This window comes from Zootoca vivipara, chromosome 1 (genome assembly GCF_965207765.1).
Source record: "Zootoca vivipara chromosome 1, rZooViv2.hap1.1, whole genome shotgun sequence".
Classification (NCBI taxonomy): domain Eukaryota; kingdom Metazoa; phylum Chordata; class Lepidosauria; order Squamata; family Lacertidae; genus Zootoca; species Zootoca vivipara.
Window position 1 is genome coordinate 48,928,584 of NC_142582.1, and position 21,606 is coordinate 48,950,189.

General features: G+C 44.2%; 1 protein-coding gene across 34 annotated transcripts in view; it reads right to left on the reverse strand.

The window, feature by feature from the left end:
- Window positions 1-21,606, reverse strand: part of TNS1 (tensin 1) — a 310,381-nt gene that overhangs the window by 74,360 nt on the left and 214,415 nt on the right. For all 34 annotated transcript variants that reach the window (XM_088662779.1, XM_088662729.1, XM_088662773.1 and 31 more), the window contains 8 exons: window positions 18,377-18,441; window positions 17,077-17,160; window positions 15,755-15,867; window positions 13,417-13,477; window positions 12,038-12,113; window positions 10,579-10,708; window positions 8,986-9,051; window positions 8,046-8,162 (listed from right to left, as the gene is read on the reverse strand). In XM_088662779.1, the coding sequence (XP_088518905.1) occupies window positions 8,046-8,162; window positions 8,986-9,051; window positions 10,579-10,708; window positions 12,038-12,113; window positions 13,417-13,477; window positions 15,755-15,867; window positions 17,077-17,160; window positions 18,377-18,441 (712 nt within the window). The remainder of the gene's footprint in view (window positions 1-8,045; window positions 8,163-8,985; window positions 9,052-10,578; window positions 10,709-12,037; window positions 12,114-13,416; window positions 13,478-15,754; window positions 15,868-17,076; window positions 17,161-18,376; window positions 18,442-21,606) is intronic.

Sequence of the window (21,606 nt, forward strand, 5' to 3'; positions counted from 1 at the left end):
GAGAGTCTATCTTTGGAAAAAGCCATTGGCATTGCCCCATCCATGTGACCAGGCTCAGCTTGGCCCAAATGCATTTGCAAGGGTACTGAAGCAATTGGCCAGTGGCAGAGTGGACCGAGATATTTGGCTCAGCTGAAAGCAAACAAAGCAGTGACTTGCGCTTAAAGGCGACGCATTTCCGAAAGGATACAAACTCTAAACACAAGCCCTGAGTTTTCACTGGTAGCAAGATCTAATATCTCCATTTGCTTGATTTTCACTTGCAAAATCATGAGGTTTTGCCACAAATTTCATATGGGTTTTATGTACCTGAATATTAGAAGTCGTATCCACTACTAAAAGTCTCCTTTGTACATACCAGCTTTCATTTTAGGAATAAAAGATAGGAGAATATACCCTCTTTCATAGTTTTAAAGACAAACTTGAACTGGGGGTCACTTCATGCAGTGAGTTCTGCTATTGGCTGGTACAAAGCGACTGCTCAATCTCAAGCCTCTTGAAGGAGTGCCCGTTTGCTCACCCAGTCCAAAGATGCCTCTTGCTTGCTGCACTAAAGTGGTACCTGCTCTGCTCTTTAAAAATGGCAGGGGTGGGTCGTTTGTTGGATCAACATAAAATCATAAAATTGTAGAGTTGGGAGGGATCCAGAGGGTCATCTAGTCCAACCCTCCCAATCTTATCTTGCTTAGCCATGCATACCACCTGCTGTGCCAATGAACCCATGCCATAGCAGAAACCGTAAGTCAAGTTCTTCATCCAGCAAGTGGCAGGACAGGTAGCCGGCCGGCCAGGTGTGGGGGTGTGGGCATGAGGGAGTAAACTTTTGATGTGCTCACATGACCATCCAAGATCAACAGCTCAGCCATTTCAGCTGTGTATCTGGCTCCTTACCTACTACATCTGTTAATCCAGTTAATAAAAGATCAAATCCAGACTGCGACACAACACCCCCAGCTACTTTACAAAAGAAGGAAGCTGCTCTAGCAACCAACTGGCACACTTTTGTTGCGGTAGTCAGGAAGGGAATTAGAGTCTTTTTTCTTATTTATCTACCCCCCACCCCCTTTAAAAGGAAAGACTTGCACATCACTGAGAACTGAACCATCATTGTCTGGAGAGACCTCCCATCCCTCTCTGTCTGTGTCTCTCATGTTAGCATTCTGGCAATGAAGCCACCATCTGTCCTGCCTTGCTCTGACTTCCTCAGCTTCATGCCAGCTTCTCCTGACCACTAGGCACACACTTATTATTGCCGTGCCAGAAACTCTGCATGCAGCTCCATCACCAAATATGGCAAGAAAAACTGCAAATAAGGAATATTCTGCCTTCGTTCCAGTCCCACCCACCTACCGCTCTGTGCTGGCCATGTTCCCCCCCCCCTTCATTCTGACAAAAACTCCAGCTAGACAGAATTCCCAAAGGGGTTGGTTATGTGTTCCTCCGTGCCCCCCCCCTCTTAAATTAACAGGATGCATGCAAATACATTGCACACCTGGCCCTTCGTCACTCTGCTACAACAGCTGATAAAAGCAGACTGAACAAATATCTGCCTACATCCCAGCTTGTATCTCTGTATATCCTGGAGTACTTCAGACATTACACAATAAATGGGCAACAGGAAGCAGTAGTAGATTTGCACTTCATGCTCTTTCTGCTTGCTTGTAGTGTATGAAGAGAAAACTTGACCATTTCTCTCATCCTCTCTTTCTTGCTTCCCATGTTACGGAAAAAGGAGATGTTGAGAACAGGGAGGGAAGTCTCAGATGGAAAGAAAGTAAGCAAAGCAAAATAAAGTAACGTACTGAGGCTTTCAGTAACCCGACCATGAACTTGCATGGGGATCTGCTCATGGAATCAACCTGGGGAATTGCAAGTATCACAACTGATGATTTAAAATTTGTGTATTTCAATATTTATACCTTGCCACTTTGCACCAAAGCACATCTGGGCAGTCTACAGCCAGATAACAAAAACATATTACAGCAAGAACAACCAAATACTTTGGGGGATGGGGGCTTTGAGAGAGATTACCTGAAATTAAATTTCCTGCAACCAGAAAGTGCTTCTATCCCTAGGCAGAAATTATTTGTCATTGTTCTCCTGCCACTGGCCTCTGCAGCCAAAAGTGGTGAGCAGATCATTGTGCAGTTGGTTTCTGCAGGGCTATGTACAGCCAAATACACAGGTGAGTCACCTCATGCCCAACACAGCCCTTTGGGCCTCTCTATTTAACCCTCAGAGCTCTGCCCATCTGCCCCCCCTTTTCTCAGGCCGCACCCCTCACTGGCTTCGCACCCTCCTTGAGTGTTTTGGCCTGGCTGGAATGTGTCCTTGGTATCTCTTACTTGTCTGGATGGAGGTTAGAGAGGGGTGTGTGAGTGTGAGTAGAAATTACCCTAATGTACAAAAATAAAATTCACATTCTTTTTTCTGCCCGCTTTTTTCTCTGGCTTTGCCCACCCCTGGCATGTGACCCTTGAAATAACTGAATTGAAAGAAATGAAGAACTCCCTGTTGCCCATATCCTTGAGGAAAGAAGTAGAAGTTCCCCAGCTGCGAGAAAAAAGGGGAGTGGGGGGAGGAGAGAGGAGCAAGAACAGTTCTGAATACCAAACCCAACTGGAAGATGAGCCAAGCCTTCCTGAACATATTTTTGGCTCAGTTCACCTGAGTATTTTCCATGAGGCTGCCATGCAGGGACTTTGGCCAGCAATGAAAGGCTCAGCATTAGCAAATACAATCCCAGTTCCCTCCTTTCTGCACATCTTCCGCCTTCTGAAACTACAGGATGCGTGACAAGCAGGGGAAAGCCATAAATACCAAAGATGAAGCAAGGACTCCTTTGAGATTTTCACAACCCATCCATTATCATTAATGTTTCCTTGCACATGGGATGAAGTGCTTTGAATGCTAATGACTCCAGGAATGGAAACCTTTGCTAACCTTACAAGGGAATGGAATGGGGTTCTACATGGAAGATGGGCAGTGAAGCTTAGGAACATTTCAGGGTGATATTGTGGGGACTGTGCAGCACAGATGCATAAAATAGGCCTTGATGTTTCTCCATGCCTGAAAATTTATATTGCACATCCATTAGTTGGAGACAGTGCATTAGTTGGAGACAATTCTGCAAATGGGCTGGCAATTTCCAAAGGCTGGGAACAGTTTCTATTAATACTTGGGTCCCTATTTAGATATATTATCCCCCAAACAATCTATCCTTGTTCTGCCCAATGCAATATTTGATTGCATGTGAACATTCTGTTTTCAGTTAAACTGCATCTAAATAACTATTTAAGCACAAAAGCTGTAAGTAGTCAGAGCTCTGCTAAACACTTTTCACATTTCTACAAAATCAGAGAAAGGAGGTTGAGAGGGCCCTGCTTTCATCATGGATAATACAACTCTGTGCCTACACAGTATGGAGAGGAAAGGACTGTCAGGAAGAGGTGGGAGTTTGAGAAAGAGAGATCTGATGCAGCAGTTGTTGCTTTACAGGTAAGAGGCAGAAGTCAGAACTGTCTGTGTCCATCTCAACAGCTACCCTAAGCTACCAAGCTTTGAAGCATAATCCTCAGCATTTATCACCCTTATCACTTCAGACTTTATAAAGGGATGTGTCCCTGTGGCCCTTCAGATGTTGTTGGACTCCAACTCTTATCATCAGCCCCAGCCAGCCTGGCTAATAGGAATGATGGGAGGTGGAGTCCAACAATATCTGAAAGTCCACAGGTTTCCTCTACCCCTGCCCGAAATCTCCAGGCTCATGGTGTACCATGAAGTCTAGATAAAGCAGGTCATAAAGGGTTCTACAATAAGGAACTTTTCAGCGATATGCAACTAGTTGGTTCAAGTAAGAAAGGCAGACTACTAATGTACAAAGGAAAACAAAACATACCAACATGTTCTCTGATATGGAATTGGAGAGTGGGGGGATTGGCTAGGCATTATCAATGCCAACACAATTGCTAGTGGGCTCAAGGGGTTCCTTTATAATACACACAGAGTTCCCATCATCTCAGCACAGAATGGTGATCCACAACCACAGTGGATCATGTGGATCAGATGCCCCTTCTGACATTCATTGGGGATATGCATGCAAGAGCTCTGTGAGAAAATAATATCTGTCTATGAAGCCGCCCAGGAGAAAATATTTTCATCTCCGCACCATCCTTAAACCTGAATGGGAGGGTGAGTATCATACACACTCCCAATAAAAAATAGTAACTCTAAGCATACACAGATAATTTTAGGATTCAATAAATTACATCCGGAGCCAAACAAGCCACAGAGGCCAATATAAATCGCTACATTTCCCAAAGTTGATCCAATTTTCTGCTTGGTTGGTAATTGTGGCGATTTTAAAACATTTCTCAAAACTCTTTCCCCCACCCCCACCCCACAATAAACTGGCACATGCAAAAGAAGCTATAGAGTCTCTGATTCTCTGGAACAGCATCCAACGGGTATCCTTATATACTGAACAATTCAGGCCATAGAATCATCCAACTTATTCATCACTCAGTAAAATTAATAACAATAGGCTTTTGCTGGGTGAGCTAAGCAGAAGCCAAACATTGCTGGTTTCAAAGTCACATGCAGCATTGTTCCCATTCTGCTGCAGTTCTTCTTCACCGAAGACTACATTTTTCACCTTGCTGTCCACTGTGGCAAAATTACATTATTTACACAGTTAATTACGTAAGTTACATTGCCATTATGTTATTGCACTCCATTCATTTCAATGTTGGGGGGGGGGAATCAATGTAAATGGAGGGGAAGTAATCAATGATATATCATTTGAGGAAAGAAAGCAACAGCAGCAGCAAATATTAGTTGCACTCTCTGGATTGTTTTCTGTTGTGAACATGGGACGGATAAATAAACCTCAGTCATTTCTGCTCCTCTTTCCTTCTTCGTCAGAATTCTCCAACAGCCCTGTGCACCCCCACCCCTGTGCACACAACAAGGTCTCATCTCTGCTGCTTAGTTAAACACAGTGAACACTTGTTATGCCTTAAGCTTGGGTCCTAGAACAATAGGCAAGTAGGATCCTAAAATGCAACAACTGATTGGCCTGCAGGAAAAGACCAATCAGGCTCCAGGAGGGAAGCAGAATCAGCCAATCAGATGGGACTCATTGTGTAAATAATGTATATAAAAGCCTGAGGTTTGGGGGGCGTTTCATTCACTGTTTCACAAGCTGCAATAAAGAGCATGAAGTCACTACAGGACTCTGAGTATATTTCAACACTCAACCCTATTTTCTTCTGAAAGTTGGTAAGCAAAGAACAACAACAACTCTCCACAGTTCTGGTGGGTAGGGACTTACTTCTGCCCATCGAAATGTAAATGCCAAAGCACTGTCTTCTAAGAAACTGGTCACGATTGCAGCCTGTTCTAGGAGCAGCACGTGTGAGCTCACGCTGAACTACCTGGTACGTCCACCATGTATTCAAGCGTGTGAGCCCACGTGCCCAGCTTTCTCTCTCAGGCAGGAATCCAGACGTTCCTCCATAGCCAGCAAGGATGGGAGGGAAGCCATGCCATTCCAGCCACCTCATCGATAGCTGGAGCACTCGCTCTCGCTCTCAGGCACCTGAAGCATCCTGTCTCTCTGGAACCTATCCCTAAACCTATCACTCAGCCTGAGGACCTGGGTGAGAGACTCTGCAGAAATCTTGGCTTCGCTCTCTGGGCCTTATCATACACATCACTCAGGCACTTCGCAAACATCCGTGCCATCTGTTTCTTGGGCAGGGCCCGCTTGCTGCCCGTGACCTTCAGGCCGTCCAGAAAATGCATCTGTTCCCACCTCTCCCCATTCCTCTTCGTACACTGGCTCTGAGGCAGGCTGCCCGTGACAGTCTGTACTATGCGTGTGGGCAAGGATAGGAGTGATCATGACTTAGCAACTGGGGGGGGGACCCAAGGCAAAATAAAACACCGTTGCCAAGTTTGTCGAGTGACCTCAGTGGAAACTGGGCCTAGGGAAAGGAACCCACCCTTTTGGTGTCGTCATGGGATTCATCTGGAAAGGGAGCAAGCGGCAGATGATCTCAAGCCAATTTAATTCAGTTGGACACAGAGGTCAAGGCAAAGGGGCTGCCTGGCTAAAAGATGCATTTGCAGTGGCTACTTGCATTAGCAGTTGCTTCCTTATAAATCAAACCAATTTTTGCCCACTAAGGGAAAACTCCAGACTCGACATTAAAAGGACTTTCTGAGCCTTGTATTGTGAGTGTTGCTAATGTGTAATAGGAAGCAGAAGAGGGGAAAGTGTAGGCCTTGCTTTCATATCACAAGCCACTTTTAAACAAAACTGATTTATGCATCACCATGTGAAAATGTTGCATACATTGGTTCACACTGCTATAACCAACACTTGGTTTTCAATAGGGCTGCAGGAAAAAGCCTCCCCCCCCTTTTACCTGTTCTGTCAGAGTCTTGCTGTACAGCTTTGGGTAGTTATGGTCAGAACAATGGTTTATTCAACCCACTGTCCTGTTTCCAAAGTGTGTTTTAGAGTATTTCTCCCCTTCCCTTACCCGTCAAAGCCATTCATGCCTCCCCTACAATAAAGCCATTCACGCAAAGCCATTCATTCCCAAGCATCTAACAGACTGAGATTTAGGGAGATCCTGAGCACGAAGTTGGCAGTCCACTGATCATCTTTGTTGAACAGCTATTGCCACTTCAGAAAGTATTTAATCCTTTTGGAGCTCTACTTACACTGCCACTATTGGCATCATTCCATACCAGAGAGTTGCACAAAACAAATCTTGTTGCTTTAAAGTTTCTAAAAAAGGCAGCCTAATGTATCAACTTCTGTGTTATATGCTCAGCAGTGGAATATCCCGCTGCCTACCCTGTTTCAAAAAGTACCTGAATCTTTGATTTTCCAGAGCCCAACACATAGACTTTTGCAGCTACCTAAATGCAATGTTATAGCATGTTGCCCATATGTATACTTGTTAACTCTTCTTCATCCCTTTTGTGTCATTCTTCAACCAGTCGACCAACCCCACACAGAAACTCCCCCTTTCAGACTAGTAAGTAGGAAGGCTACTGTTCAATTCTGGCATCTAAGAGAAGAAACTGTGCTCCTTCAAAAGTGTTGTCACAATATGGGAGAGGGCTTGAAGTGGAAACTGCACAGACATTATAACATAGAGGTTTGGTTTTCAAGAACTCTCATTCAAAGACTGAAAGCAGAAATGCTTTGGGATAAGGTGGGGGATTGTGGGATGCCAATTAGACCCTGTGTAAGGATTGTGATCCCCTGCTTGACTCAGACCTTGTTTTAAACAAAGAGCATGAAAGCTAGCTCTTGTTGCACTTGCATTTCCCGTTCCTTCCCTCTCGGTATTGTTTTGTTTCCCTTGTCTCTCCCTCAATCCCTGTTCCAGCGCCAGATCTGGACTGTAAGCTCCTTGGAGCAGAGGCCTGCTTCTTGCTTCTGTTTTTTAAAGTAACATGTGGATTCAGTAGCAGCTAGTGCTTCCTAACACTGCACACTGCTGCTGCTGCTGCTGCTGCTGCTGCTGCTGCTGCTGTGGCTTACCAAGAGGGAGAAAGGCAAGGAAATAGGGAGCTTGGCATGGTGCAGGTGAAGCATCAAGTGGGCTCCACCACTGCTCCTGCTCTGTGCCACATTCCCCACTGCCTTGCCACTCCACCTGATAAGTTTCCAGAGTTCCCCTTTTTGCATGAAAAGTCTCAAGAAGCACTTCACAGATGTATACAATCATGTGCATTGTCCTAAAATGTTATCTGAAAATAGGGGAGGAATGCTGATGGGAGCTATAGATACCACTATCTGAAGGGCACCAAAGGAAGCACATCCGTCAATTTAAGACTTGGATCACAACACTGAAGTGTAAGGTGATGCTAGGCTTTATCTCATGCCCTCCAGAAAGTTGATCCCTAGTAATAGGCCTCCGCAAAAATGTGTGCTTTCACTGAGCTGGCATTTACCAGGTGGCACATGAGCACACCAGTACCCGTGAACTAGGGTGTGTACAATGGGAGACTGAGGCACCTACCCTCCATGCTGTCCTCACGACGCATGTTGAAGTTTTCATAGGAGTCCCGGCGGATGAGCGGGTCAGAGGTGTTGTAGTCCACTGAGACGCTGGGGCCGTTCTCAAGATGCTCCATGCCTGCAGAGGAAGGACAGCACGGTTTCAGCAACAGAGCTGGCCGACACCTTCCAGTGCATGCCCAGTCACAGAAGAAGCCAGCAATGTGGTAAGGAAATAGTAAGAAGTGAAGAGACAGAGGGAGCAAGATAAAGGGGAAACAGGACCTGTAGAAGACAGATGATGCAAGGAAAAACCAGAACTGAGTCACAGTTAGGAATCAAAGGGTAGAGAAAGGGGAGCAGCACAAGGTTAGAGGTAGGCAGCTATGGAAGAGCCTGGGCACAAGCAAGGCTGTAGCTCAGTGGTAGAGCATCTGATCCAGGCAGGGCTGGGGAAAACCTCAGTCTGAAACCCCGGAGAGTTACAGGTGTGGACAATACTAAGCTAGACAAACTAATGTCTGACTGAGTATATGGCAGTTCTTAAGACCAAGTGAACTGCCACTCAAGCAAGGACCTAAGATGGATCTAGAGGATTTTTTTCCCAGAAGAGTCCACTGCGGACATTAGGGAATGCCACGGATGAAGCCTCAATCAACCAGGCAAGCATGAATGGGGAAAGAAGGTGTCTGCTGCTAAGGAAAAGCAGGACAAGGTGGCTCAACTGGATCAGCAGCTGGCTCTTAGTTATGATGGTGCTGATGAACTGAAGCACCCTCTGGCCACCAGCAGCAGTGACAAAGGGGAAGTCCCAATGCAAGGTTACATGCCCTATCAGCAAAGAATGGCCAAGCTGTGAAGGAATTATGTGCAGGGCTGCATAAACAGATCTGTAGGGCCTGGCAATGGGAAGGAAACAGGGAATGGGAGCAGTAGAAGTTGGTGATTAGAAAACACAGTACCTTGAATCTTCTCAGGTCCATAGGAGAACACGAACTCCACCTTCCCATACTCTGGAAACCGCTCATCTGCAATGAACAAGAAGACCAAAGGATATTCAGGTATCTCTAGCTGTCTGTACTGACTGAGGACATATAAACTGGGGCAATACCATGACTGCTAGGGAAGCTGAATTCAGTGGGAATCTGTCTAGATATCCTGGGGTCTCACACCAACAAGCTGCCCATCTTCATGGCTATGACTACCATGAATAATTTGTCTTTTTCTCTAGCTACATTTCATCAAAGGACAGTTAGCCATGAGACAACATACGCACAGCTTTGGCTCTAATGAGGGTATGTTTATGACATTTCTTCCCATCCCTGCACTTCTTGGTGAAGATCACTCTTATTACAGCCAACAACTGTATCACACACCACTGGGCAGCCCACCCTCTTCAAATGTGCATTGGCACTGTACAAATAAAGCACAATAAGGTCTCCTCTTTTCTAGTGGAGCCAAGGTGATGGCTTTTGGATGGAAGTAAGACTGAAGAGGAATTGTTCTTGGAATGGCTGGCAGCCATGGAGGAGTCACTCACATGACCCTCTCAAACACTGGTCCCTGCCTACCACACTGGCAGGACAATCAGAATCAGGACAGGAGGTCAATTCATCTGTCTGGTATTTCAATTGCCCTGTAAAGCCGGGGGGGGGCAGAATCTTTTTTATGCACTTCTAAACTGATTCTTGCACTACTTTGGGTAATGTCATGATGGTCAATAGAAGCGTAGTCCAGCAAATCAAAATCAAGGAAGGGATAAAAATATAAGTGAATAGAATGCCAAGTTCCAGAGAAGGTTAATAGTTACAGTCACCAACAGATCCTCCAATCTACCTGTGGCCCAACAAACTAAATGATTTGATCCTAACATAAACCAAAAATAACAGCTTGGGACCAGTTCACTTGAGAGATCGATTTGCCCCACATGTGCTACGTGACTGCTTTAAACTCCAGAGTTTCCACTTTTATAAGTACCATATAATGTTTGTTTCACATCTGTTGGGAGTCAGTCTTTCAGCATGGCAGCATCTATCCTTTGGAACTCTCTGCTGTTAACATCTGGCAGGAAACTTTGTTTACTCTTTTAGGCACTTGCTCATACTTTTTTATTTAGTTAAACAAGCCTATCTAGATTTTAGTATTTGCTTTTAAGTTTTACCTGATTTTATCTGTGCCCATTGGCAATTGTTTCATACTGTTTTATGTACATTGCATATTATTTTTATTAAAAAAATTAAGTGGTATATAATTTTTATAAATAAATAGCATATTCCTATATACTCTTAAGTGCCACAGTGAGCGGAACTACATGAAAGCTGCATTACATGAAAAGAGGCACCACTCTCCAAACAAAAAAGCACACAAAACAACAACACTCTTATACTCATTGGAGGTTTTTAAGCAAGAATTGGGTGGCCACCTGTCATGCATGCTTTAGTTGAGATTCCTGCATTACAGGGGGTTGGGTCCCTTCCAGTGCTACAATTCTATGATTCTATCCTCTGCTTACTAAGCCAGCTTCCCTTCATTCCCATTTATACAATTGTTCTTACCTTTAAAGGCATCATCCAGGTCCTCCTTATTGAAGACAATGGCCAGGTCGTGAATGGCACAGGTGTGGAATTGCACTCGGAAGATCACATCTCGAGTTGGGCTACGGAACTCTTTGTGATAGCATTTCAACTGCCAGCGGGTGACGGGCAGTGAAGAGAAGGGAAAGGAAGAGTCATAAGCTTGGGGACCTGCCAGAAAACAAACGATTCTCTCCACCCCACACCAACTGCACAGTATCCCAGAGTAAGCAGATTGTGGTCTGCAGACTGTGCATGTCTCCGGCATCCTATTCTGGTGTCTCCAAAACTGAACCACCAACCAATGCTGCATGCAGGGGTGGATGAATCTGTCCATGTCAGTTCCTCATTTTCTCAACCTTATGCAGTTTGCCCTATTTTTGCATCAATTTGTGTGCATCTCTCCCAATATATGCATGTTTATATGCACATTTGCCTAATATACACATTTTTATGCAAGCATTTTCCCCTACTACAGACATAGGCAAACTCGGCCCTCCAGATGTTTTGGGACTACAACCCCCATCATCCCTAGCTAACAGGACCAGGGGTCAGGGATGATGGGAGCTGTAGTCCCAAAACATCTGGAGGGCCGAGTTTGCCTATGCCTGCCCTACTATAATGTTTTGTATGTTATTTGCACTGATATATGCATAGTGGTGCAGTTTTTGGTTGAAGGACTCATATCATAAAATTTGGAGAAATGCAAATTTCAAAGGACAGCTGTGTTTCATTTTGCTAAGGCTGTGTACACACTACATAAGGTATTTTTAAAAAAGGTAAAACACCCCTGGACAGTTAATTCCAGTCAAAGGTGACTATGGGGTTGCAGCGCTCATCTCGCTTTCAGGCCAAGGGAGCCGGCGTCCACAGACAGTTTTCCGGGTCATGTGGCCAGCATGACTAAACTGCTACTGGCGCACAGAGGACCATGACGAGTGCCACAGAAACGCCGTTTACCTTCCCACTGCAGTGGTACCTATTTATTTACTTGCACTGGCATGCTTTCGAACTGCTAGGTTGGCAGGAGCTGGAACAGAGCAGCAGGAGCTCACTCCATCATGGGGATTCGAACCACCGACCTTCCGATCGGCAAGCCCAAGAGGCTCAGTTATTTAAACCACAGCATCACCCACGTCCCTACACTATATATATATTCAAAGCACACAGGCACAAAGAATCATGGGAACTGGAGTTTGATAAGGATGGTGGAACTTGTAGCTCTGTGAGTAGTAAACAACAGTTCCTGGGTTTCTTTGGTGAAGAGAGGAATTTGCTTTAAACGTATGGTGTGTATGCAGCCTCATTGGTTCAGGAAGCATGAATTGAAATGTGAACAGAACTAATTTCTCTCTCATTCCTTGCTAAATCGAGTGAGCCAAAGCCCCACAACGGCAGAAAATGGAAACAAACAAACGAAGCAGCTATGTTTTACTCTTACCAAGATATCTCCCTTTAAGAGAAGTCCAGGCTCTATAGTGATGCAGATGCTGGTCTGACTGTCCCCCTGCACGTTGCTACAAAGAAGAAGAAATAAGTTAAGCAAAGATAGCTGGGATGCTGTTCCCTAACACTGGGTCCACATAGGAGCCTCATCTACTCAGGGCAGATCTAAACAGGAAATTGGGACAGAAGAACAGAGGAGAGCCAACTAGCGTGAGAGTTTGGGGCTGCCTTGGTTGGCTACAGTCACTGATTTATTCTTGTCTTATTTGGAGAGATTAGAACAGGGGATCGGCACTATGAACATGTCAATTATGCAAGACAACCTATAGCAATCAGCAAAATTATGGACGAGGAGCTTCCATAATAAAATTGCTGATGAGAAAGCTTGCATGCCAGATGATCTTCACAAAATCTTGTCCCGGCCAGAATTTAACATGACTAGTTTGCACACTCCTAACCTCCTTTACTCAGATCTACTCAGCACTTCCACTTCTGAGTTTCTTAATATGGAAGCTGCTACCCCATAAACAGGTACTAATCCTTCCCTACAGTGCTGCATATGTCTAGACAAATGTTTACAGAACTCTTTCAGCTCATCCAATCATCTGCAACCAGCGATTCAATCAGTACATGAATCAACCAAAGCTTTCACAGGTCAAAAATCAGTCAGGACCAATTTTAATGGGTGATGTTAAAACTGGATGACACACTTGTTGATTTGAAAACGAAAAAGAAGGTATTGAAGACTGAGTTTCTTTCCATCTCAGATTTCCTTTTGAATAAAACACATCTAAAGTTTTAGTGTAGATTTATTAAATATGCACTTTTATATTTAAGTGATTAAATATAAGTAAGCCCTCAGTTAAAACTCATATAGGTAGTCATTTTTTAAAAATAATAATAATAGCCAATTAAGACTTGTAGCTGTTTCATAGCTGTTTCTTCCTTGGAAGAAAAGTTATACTGAGCTGAAAACAGCTTAACCGTGTAGATATACCAAAGGCTGCTTAGTAGATGATGTTTTGCCCACATGGAGGAAAAATTAAGTGTCACATGCAGAGAGTCTTAAATGCTACTCTCATGGGGGATAGTATGCCTGTAATGTCTTCTCCTGCCCTTTGCTATGCCTATGCAGTTCAATAGGTCTTTAGGGAAGGGACCATCTCCCTCCTTTACGGTTTTCTTGGCAGGTTCCTGGCAAGGCAGGTTAGAGCAAAGCACAAATGATGTGCAATGAGAGCCCTCCCAGATCCCACCGCTACCCAAGATTCAGACAGAGTCCCCACCCCAATGGTCTGAAAGGAACGGAGGGGAAACTTGAGTGCTGGAAATTAAAAGAAGAATAAGAAGTGCCAACTCCAGGGCAATATTTACTAGATTCCAGATGTGTAGACAGGCTGCATAGCTTGGTATATCTTGAGGAAGGGCCGGCAGCCTAAGAAACATAAATCAGAGACAAGGAGAAAAAGACCTTCATTAGTCAGGGAGATTAGTTGGAAAAGGGAAAACAAACAGCAAGAGGCCAAGACAAACAGTCTCGCCTGGAGGAGAGCTTCCCAGTGACCCTGCAGCCAACAAGACCTGGTCTGTGACACTGACAGATGCCCTGGGGAAAAAACACACAGCACAAACAGCAGGCACTTCCTTTATTTGGAGGCATAAGGGGTTCAGGTATCTCCCTGAATGTACTGCCTAGCTTCACCTAAAGTGCTGGGTTGTAGGACCACATAAACCTTAGACGGCTGAAAGTTGGGCCTTGGTGTCACAGAATGGATCACCCCATTCTTGTGACGATTTACAACTGTTGCAGCAAAACCAAAGAAGACTCTTGGGGTACCGTGTGTGTATCAGTTCCTATGCTAAAGAATAAATGGACCCAAATCTGGCATCCAAAACAGTAATATAACCCAGTACAGTAACTTTTCAATCTGCCAGGACACTCTGCAACTCATCTTAAAGTGGCAGTTCTTGAAAAACAAGAGGCTCCATCATGAAACTGCCTGACATCATCATTCTTTTACTCTTTCTCCCTAGGGATATCAGTGGTGTACAATAAAAACAGTAAAATAATATAAACAAGCAACAGCAAGGGCTGGGGGGGGGGACTTCAGCACAGTCAAAGTAACTAGGAGAAACCAGAAATTGTAATAATAATTACACAATAAGAAAAGATAACAATGTTGGCTCACGGGGGAAAGCCCAAAATCCTTATTAGAGGAATACCTTTATTAGGCCAACCAAATTGCCACAAAATTCCAGGTGCAACCTTAACCTGCATAGCAGCTAACAAAGCCTCATTTGAACTTCCACTACAGCCTCCCACATTTTGCTTTAAGTCTGTGATCAGATATATTCTCTTCTCTATCCCCATTCTGTTTACCATGAGCTGATCTGGATAAGTCAGAAGCTTGCATACTGTTTTGTGGCATTCTAATTGGCCTAATAAAGGTATTAGGGTGATATGGATTTTGGAAGTTCAGCTCTGTTCATTTGGATCTGAATAGAGACGATGTTTTCCTCCCCCTCTACAGAAGTTAATTAGCATGGTTGTCAAGTGGATTGTTTTATCACCTAGCACTGCTGTTGTAAAGAGTAGCCATGCTGATCTTGCAGGCATTCTAGCTCTAATTGAATTGTCACTATCTGCACTATTTCCTATTTCAATTCCTTCTGATCTCACTGCTTACAATCTCTCCCCCATATGTATATACATACCTGCCAAGTAAATGTTACATTTCATGCATCTGACGCATAGGCAGGGCCGGCTCTAGGTAGAGTCCCGGTGGCGCAGTGTGACAGGGCGCCGGGCCGGTAGGCAGGGTGCTGCACGACAAAGCCGCACGGAAACCATGCTGCGCCCTGCGAGGGCAAGGGCGCCGGAGCAATCTCCGCCCCTCAACGCCAGGGCGCCCGACCTGCTCGAGACTGCCCTGCGCATAGGTTCTAGTCCATACAAGTTTATGTCATAATAAAACTTAAGGTGACACAAAACTGTTGTTCCACTGCTGTGCAGTGTCTTAGGGTCATGATACACAAGTAGAGGGAACACTGGAAATTACATAGGGCTGTTCTTGTGCTCTTATCAAACATCCTGAGCTGGAATTGAATAACTACAAGAACATTCAGCCTGAGGATGTTAAAATGGATTTTACTGCAAGTGGGTGAATGAATCTGAGCTGACTTGGAACATGTGAGAGCATCTGCTCCAATTCCATGTGATAAAACCAACAGAAGCTGCCAAAATAAGCTGCTGAGAGCAAGAGCAATGGGTTAAAGGAAGACAGTTGTGGCTGTGACTGGCCCTATTGTATTGCAGTATAAGGTGGTAAAACAGACTGCACAACTTCAGGTTAGGCATGTTGTAGGACACCACTTCTGAATCCTCCTCCAGATAAAAAAGGAAGAAAAAGAAATCCGTGCAAACAGAAAACTAGCATGTCAAGGAGAATGGTTCCTAATGTGCCCTTTCCTTGATTTGGCTTTCTGCCTGCAAGAAATTTGCAATGGAGGAGGACATTTAAAAACATGATCTGCACCCTGCATTCTACAATGGTGCAGTCTATTCTATCTACTGAATACACTATCACTTTGTTCTTCTGTATCTGTCGGTCTATAGTGAGAATTACAAATTATGGGATTCCTCATTGTTATCTTTCAGCCTCGCGACGGCTATATTTGCGTGATGTTGGCTGGGTTGGAAAAGGCCAGTTACCTCCTTGAGACTCAAAGTTGGGAATTCCATGCATGATGACATGATGCAGGAAGAGGGGCTTGTTGTTCATTTTGATGGTGCCAGACAGCAGACCACTGAAGTAGTGGACATACCTAGGGAAGGAACCACAATAGTAGTCAGGAGGTTAGTTGGAGCCTCTTAAAAGACTAATGATTCAATGAAAAAAAGTTGCCCTCTGCAAACAGTCTGTTAAACTGGGTAATTCTCTCATAGTGATGTATACTAAGGTCTCAGTCACAAGTCTCTAAATCTACTTGTTTTTTAAATGTGCATGATTTTATTAAGATATCTCAGAAGCTGGCATGAAAGATTTCTGCTCAGCAGAACTTGTCTGGAATTAGTGTGTTGCCTTCCCTAGCTTTCGGCACTGTAGGGCCCGTTTTTGAATAATCTGCCTGACAGCTGTTGGCACAAGTTTGGTTCATTTTAGCCTTAATATTCTGGAGTACCAACCAGATTTACATTTGGTGTCAAATTTTGCTAGTGCAGTTCTGGGCTTGGACAGGTATCTTGATTTGTAGTATAGCATCCGCAAGGACGGCATCTTGTTAAGAAGGCTGCTTTATGCAGTCCTGGTGTCTCCCTTTCTGGCTAACCTAGAAACATAACCTGGGTGCCTAGACATATTTCTGTAGTCAACAGAGCCACTGGAAATAGTCCCAATAGCACCAGGAGAACCAATCAAATGCCCACATTCTGTTTCTAGGCTACCCAGAAGTGGGGAACCTCCGAACAACAAATGGAGGAGCCGACCTAAGTCTTTTCAGTTCTTCTGTATGCATTATCTAGAATGCCAATGGTTAACTACTCAGTTCTGATTTTACTTCAGGGGTCTACAGCAGAATGACTCGTTCCCTCTTCCACTTTTTTTTTTTTGCAGGCAACTGTTTTCAGACATGAAAAATGTATTTGTATTATGTCACGCAAAGTTCATATTTTGATGCTGGGATGCCCTTTAAAAAGGAGAACTCATGCTGAGATGTTGGTAGTGGCTACAAGACAGAGGAACATTTGCCCATTAAAAACCAAAGACTCATCATGACTGGCTCCAGCACCACCTAGTGAAACTGACTGCAAATACACTGCAGGCCCAATAGGTATCTTACTTTCAGAAATTCAACACAAAACAGAGTGTCTTTTTGCAACACGAGAAACATCATGAGCTTTGATATCTACACTATGATAGCCATAAAGACACCCATTCTGAATGTATCACAGCGAAAGCAGTTCATTCCGTGAAGCTCACAGCCCACACTCAATAGAAGGGGGCAAATCCTCACCAGCCTGCCCTCCAGACTAACCTCTTCTGCGATGGCTGCCCCACTGGGATCACCTTGTCCTCATAGAACCTCTTCATGGCAAACCGGTCCAGAGCTTGGTCTGCACTGTGGAATAAAGAAAAGTGTTTGGCACAGACATATTCGATGGGAAAGGGGAAAACATTCCTAGCTGAGGTGTGGGGGGTGTAGAGGGGCCCCAAGTAAGGAGAGGTTTCTGCTTTCTTCCCCAATAACTGATATAGGGAATTTCAATAGGGATTTCAGGCTGCAATCCCAGGTCAGCTAACATGCTGCCCTCCATATGTTGCTGGAGTCCTTTGACCCTTGCCTATTGGTCATGCTGAGTGGGGCTGATGGGAACTGCGGTCCAACAACATACAGAGGGCACAACGTTGGCTATACACACCCAAGTGGGAACAAATCCAATTGAATTCCGTGGGGGTTCTTAATAGACCTGCATGGGATGGGTTATCATGCTGCCAAATGTTTGGTTTCAAATTAGAAATGCTAACATTTCAAGGCATCCTATCAATAAGTTAATTGACTGTATTGATGCAATGAGTCAATTGAGGTACTGATGCAATAAGCCAATCCTCAGTAGAGCAATGCATCTTCATATATCACAGCTTTATGTTTCTTTCTCCAGTGTAGTGCGTATATAATACTGTCACTTATTGGAGATTCTGCCTCAACTTGTACAGCAGGAAATGTGATATCAGCCTAACTATAACAAACTTTTTTCTTTCCACTGACCCCTCTGGGACCAAAAAATTGAGACCCAGAAGATCAAAGCTTCTGCACCCCAACTCAGCAGCCCCAGTGCATGTTTTCATCCCTCTTTGTTGGCCTTGCCCTCCAGTCACTCTCTCTGGCCACCTCCCTTCAAGCTCATACCCTGGAGAATTGGCCATCAGGAAGCTTCACTGGGGCCCTTCGTTCCCATATAAACCAAACAGAAAGGCTTTCTCCAGAAGTCAAAGCACTGTGGGAAACTTCTCCCACTCACAGAATGGCCAGACAAGAGCTATTTCCCGTTCGGTATTTTGTGTTCTATAGAACAGCATCACAGGAGTGCATATAATCACCACCAGCTTTGATGTGACGCGAGAGCATGATTGGAGTGCCTGTATTAGGATGGGTGATCTGGGACTGCTTCAGGAAAGTACATTCCAAGGTTGTTTTCTGGACTGCTATGATCAAAATAGACATGCTAAAGTTGCAGAGACTCCAGAATAGCCTGTTCCCTCTTCCACTTTACCTCTCACCACTAAAACTATGGTCTTCCCTACCCCTCATGCAACACAGCATGAGGCTCTCTTACCTGGCTGAAATGTTGCTGTAGTGCATGTAGGCAGCAATGACTACTCCTGTCCGGCCTCTGTTCCCCTGCAGAAGACATAAGCAAAACAAGTGGTTTAGAGTGAGCAGTAAGAAAGTCTTGTAAAAGAGAAAACAGCTATCCATTTCCACTAAAAGGTCTGATCTCTCCAAAGTGAATAAAACAACAATATCCATTCCATGTCGGTTTTGCCTATGTACGCTTATTTCCACATCACTCTGCATTCTTTTTATTTAAAAAGTCACACCAAAAGTTGCATTTAAATACCTATTTTAAAAATGTGTTTTCTCTCAAAATGCACATTTGCAAATGTAACTTGCTACATTTTTGCTCCAAGAACTCTGTCAAAACATTCAGGAAACATGAAAGGCTGTGGGTAATTAAGTTCCAATCTACATGTTGGTCCGGAAGGTCCAAATCAGGTCAATTCATATCGGCATTTGCAAAGGTTTAATTTCTCAAGCATTCCATGGAACAATGTCCTACTGATATGTCCAGGCTTTTGAGAGGAGCAGGCTCCATTCAGACCAGGCAGCCTATTACTGGAAATTAAAAGAATCAAAGGTTATGTTGGCTGGCAGGGAGAAACCGGCTGGTTGATTCCGCTTCACTCTCGATTACTCCTTACAATGCATTTTCCACCAGGAAGGAAAGACTGGTCAATAGATGTCGCTGTTCCCTTTGACACCAATTGACCTGTGGGGAATCTAAGAGGCCGTTAGAGAGCTCTGATTTTGCAGCATCCTCTCATAAACCCAATCTCCACGTTGTGAAGAAAAGGCTTTTCAGAGGAAACTGGTGCACCCACTGTCACACCTCAAAACACAAATTGCTCAATGTCTAACCAGGGAACTATTTTAAAATGAGAAAGCTGATGTATTACAGTGGATAATGGAGATCTGTGCATACCTATCTGCTTCACCCTGAAGCCATTGGGTATTATGTTTATTATTTCTATCTATAGTCCAGTCTTCCTCCCAACGGAGCCCAGGGACACCCCACCCACCCAATCCAGCCCTTGCACTGCCTTTCCAAAGCCAGGTAAGGGAAATGTCAGGCTTTGGAAGGAGGTACAAAGCTCTGGCAGGGTCCCAGAATCCTCCCACCTCCTTCCCAAAGCTGGGAAACACTAACTAGGCTTTGGGAAGGAGGAGTGGACTCTAGGACCCTATCAGAGCCCTCACACCTCTTTCCCAAAACCCAGCACTTCGCTGGAAGGCAGCGCAAGGGTCAAATGTTGCTGAGGGCCCTTGGGCCATGTATTGGACCACCCTGACCTGGAGGGTACCACATAGGCTAGCTGTGTTTCAAACAATTTTCTCTCAATTCAACTCCAGTGCTGGTAGCTTGAAAGGAACAGTGGAGACAAGGAAGTACATTGGGGAGAAGTTAGCACCAACATCCCTCATCTATGCACTCTGTTTCAATTTTTAAAATGGGCTTCACCCCAATCCTGCTCCATAGGCAAGCTGGGCAGATTCACAAATAAGCATGGCTGCCCTGTTGCATCTAGTATGACTCTGAATCTGTTGTCAGGGTCTGTTTTGTTTTATCCGTTGTACTTAAAACTGCGCACAGAGTGTGTTTTGATCAATCCAAAGCAGGTTACATCATAAAAACACAGTAACATTCAATACAATACAGCAAAAACATAAAAAGGGACCAAACTCATAAATAAGCACTGAAATAAAAACTGAAGTGGCGGATAAATTGCATCACACACCCAAATGGCCTGGGGAAAACAATAACCTTGCTGGATTGATTTGGTTTTAAGATCCTGGTTAATAAGTTGGCATTAAGTCATATTTCCCCATTTTGGACATGATGTGAAACTGCAATGTAAACTGACCAGGATCAAGGGAGCGAAAGGGAGAGAAAAATGTGCAGGCCCCACAGACTTTCATGGCTTAATTGTGGTTTTTAAACCCAGGAAAATCACATCTGAAAAAGCCATCAGAGTTGGATGTCATCATCATACTCATGGCACCTCATTCTAAAAATCTCAAGCAATCTCTCCAAAGAGGTTCCATGCAGATTTCAGAACAAAGGAGGACTACAGCACCAACAGTAGAAATCCAAAGGCAGTAGAAAGCCCCAAACTATCAGCTAAAAGGTATTTGATTGATCTTCCATAGTTATCTGATGCATATCAAATCCATATGCATTTTCATCACAGTCTAGATAGTGATTTATAAAGATATGCTTCCTTCTCCTTTCACAACTTGCTAAATACCTAATCCCCATCCAACTCCCATCTTTACTCCCATACTATCCTTCCAATACTCTTATACCCATTATACTTTCTGATTCCCATTACAGGCATAGAAGAAAACTGCTTCCTTTTTCCACTGCTTGCATTTCTGACTGAAGTTTAATGATCTGAACAAAAGAGCAAGAGTCCTTTTGTAAGCAACAACAGTCTCCCATCCTCATACATAAGCAATGAAAGGAATAAAATGTCCAAATATCACAACAATGCAAATATAATCATTAATGCAATACCAGCAGCATCAGGGCTGGTCCTATCATTAGGCAGAGAAAGACAGATGATGAGGGCAGGGAGGTGCTGCAGGAGAGATCTGTGTGCACCACACAGCCTGCATGGGCCTTCTGTGAAGCCACTCTACTACCCTCAGCTGCCATGGAGAAATAAAATTCAGTTGCCAGTCCAGACATGTGTGTTGGTCATAGGCTTGCTAAAGGGAGGGTGGACTTTCTTTCCCATCTGCTACTAGGCCAGGTTGCACTAATGAACAAAACACCTGCAAAAGTTAGGCAATGGATACCTTAAAGCTTGCTTGACCCTGTATGTCCTAAGCCAATCACTGAGATGATCTGGGGGAGCGTATTAATGGTCTCCCATAGACCAGAAGCACAAATTATGGCAATGAGGACTCATGCCTTCCAATGTAGTAGGCCCAGTTCTAGGGAATTCCTTCCCATTAAAAATCAGGTGGGCACTATGCCTGGTAAGTTTCAGATGCCAGGTTAAAATGTTGTTGTTGTTGTTGTTGTTGTTGTTGTTGTTGTTGTTATTGAATTTTTATTCCGCCCTATAACCGGAGGTCTCAGGGCGGTTCACAGAATAAAATCAGAATATAAAACCAGAAAGTATATAATCAAAATAAAAACAACCAAATAACCCCCACACACCCCAAAACACACACACACACAGAAGTGAAAAATAAATGGCTGTCATTCACACAGCCACC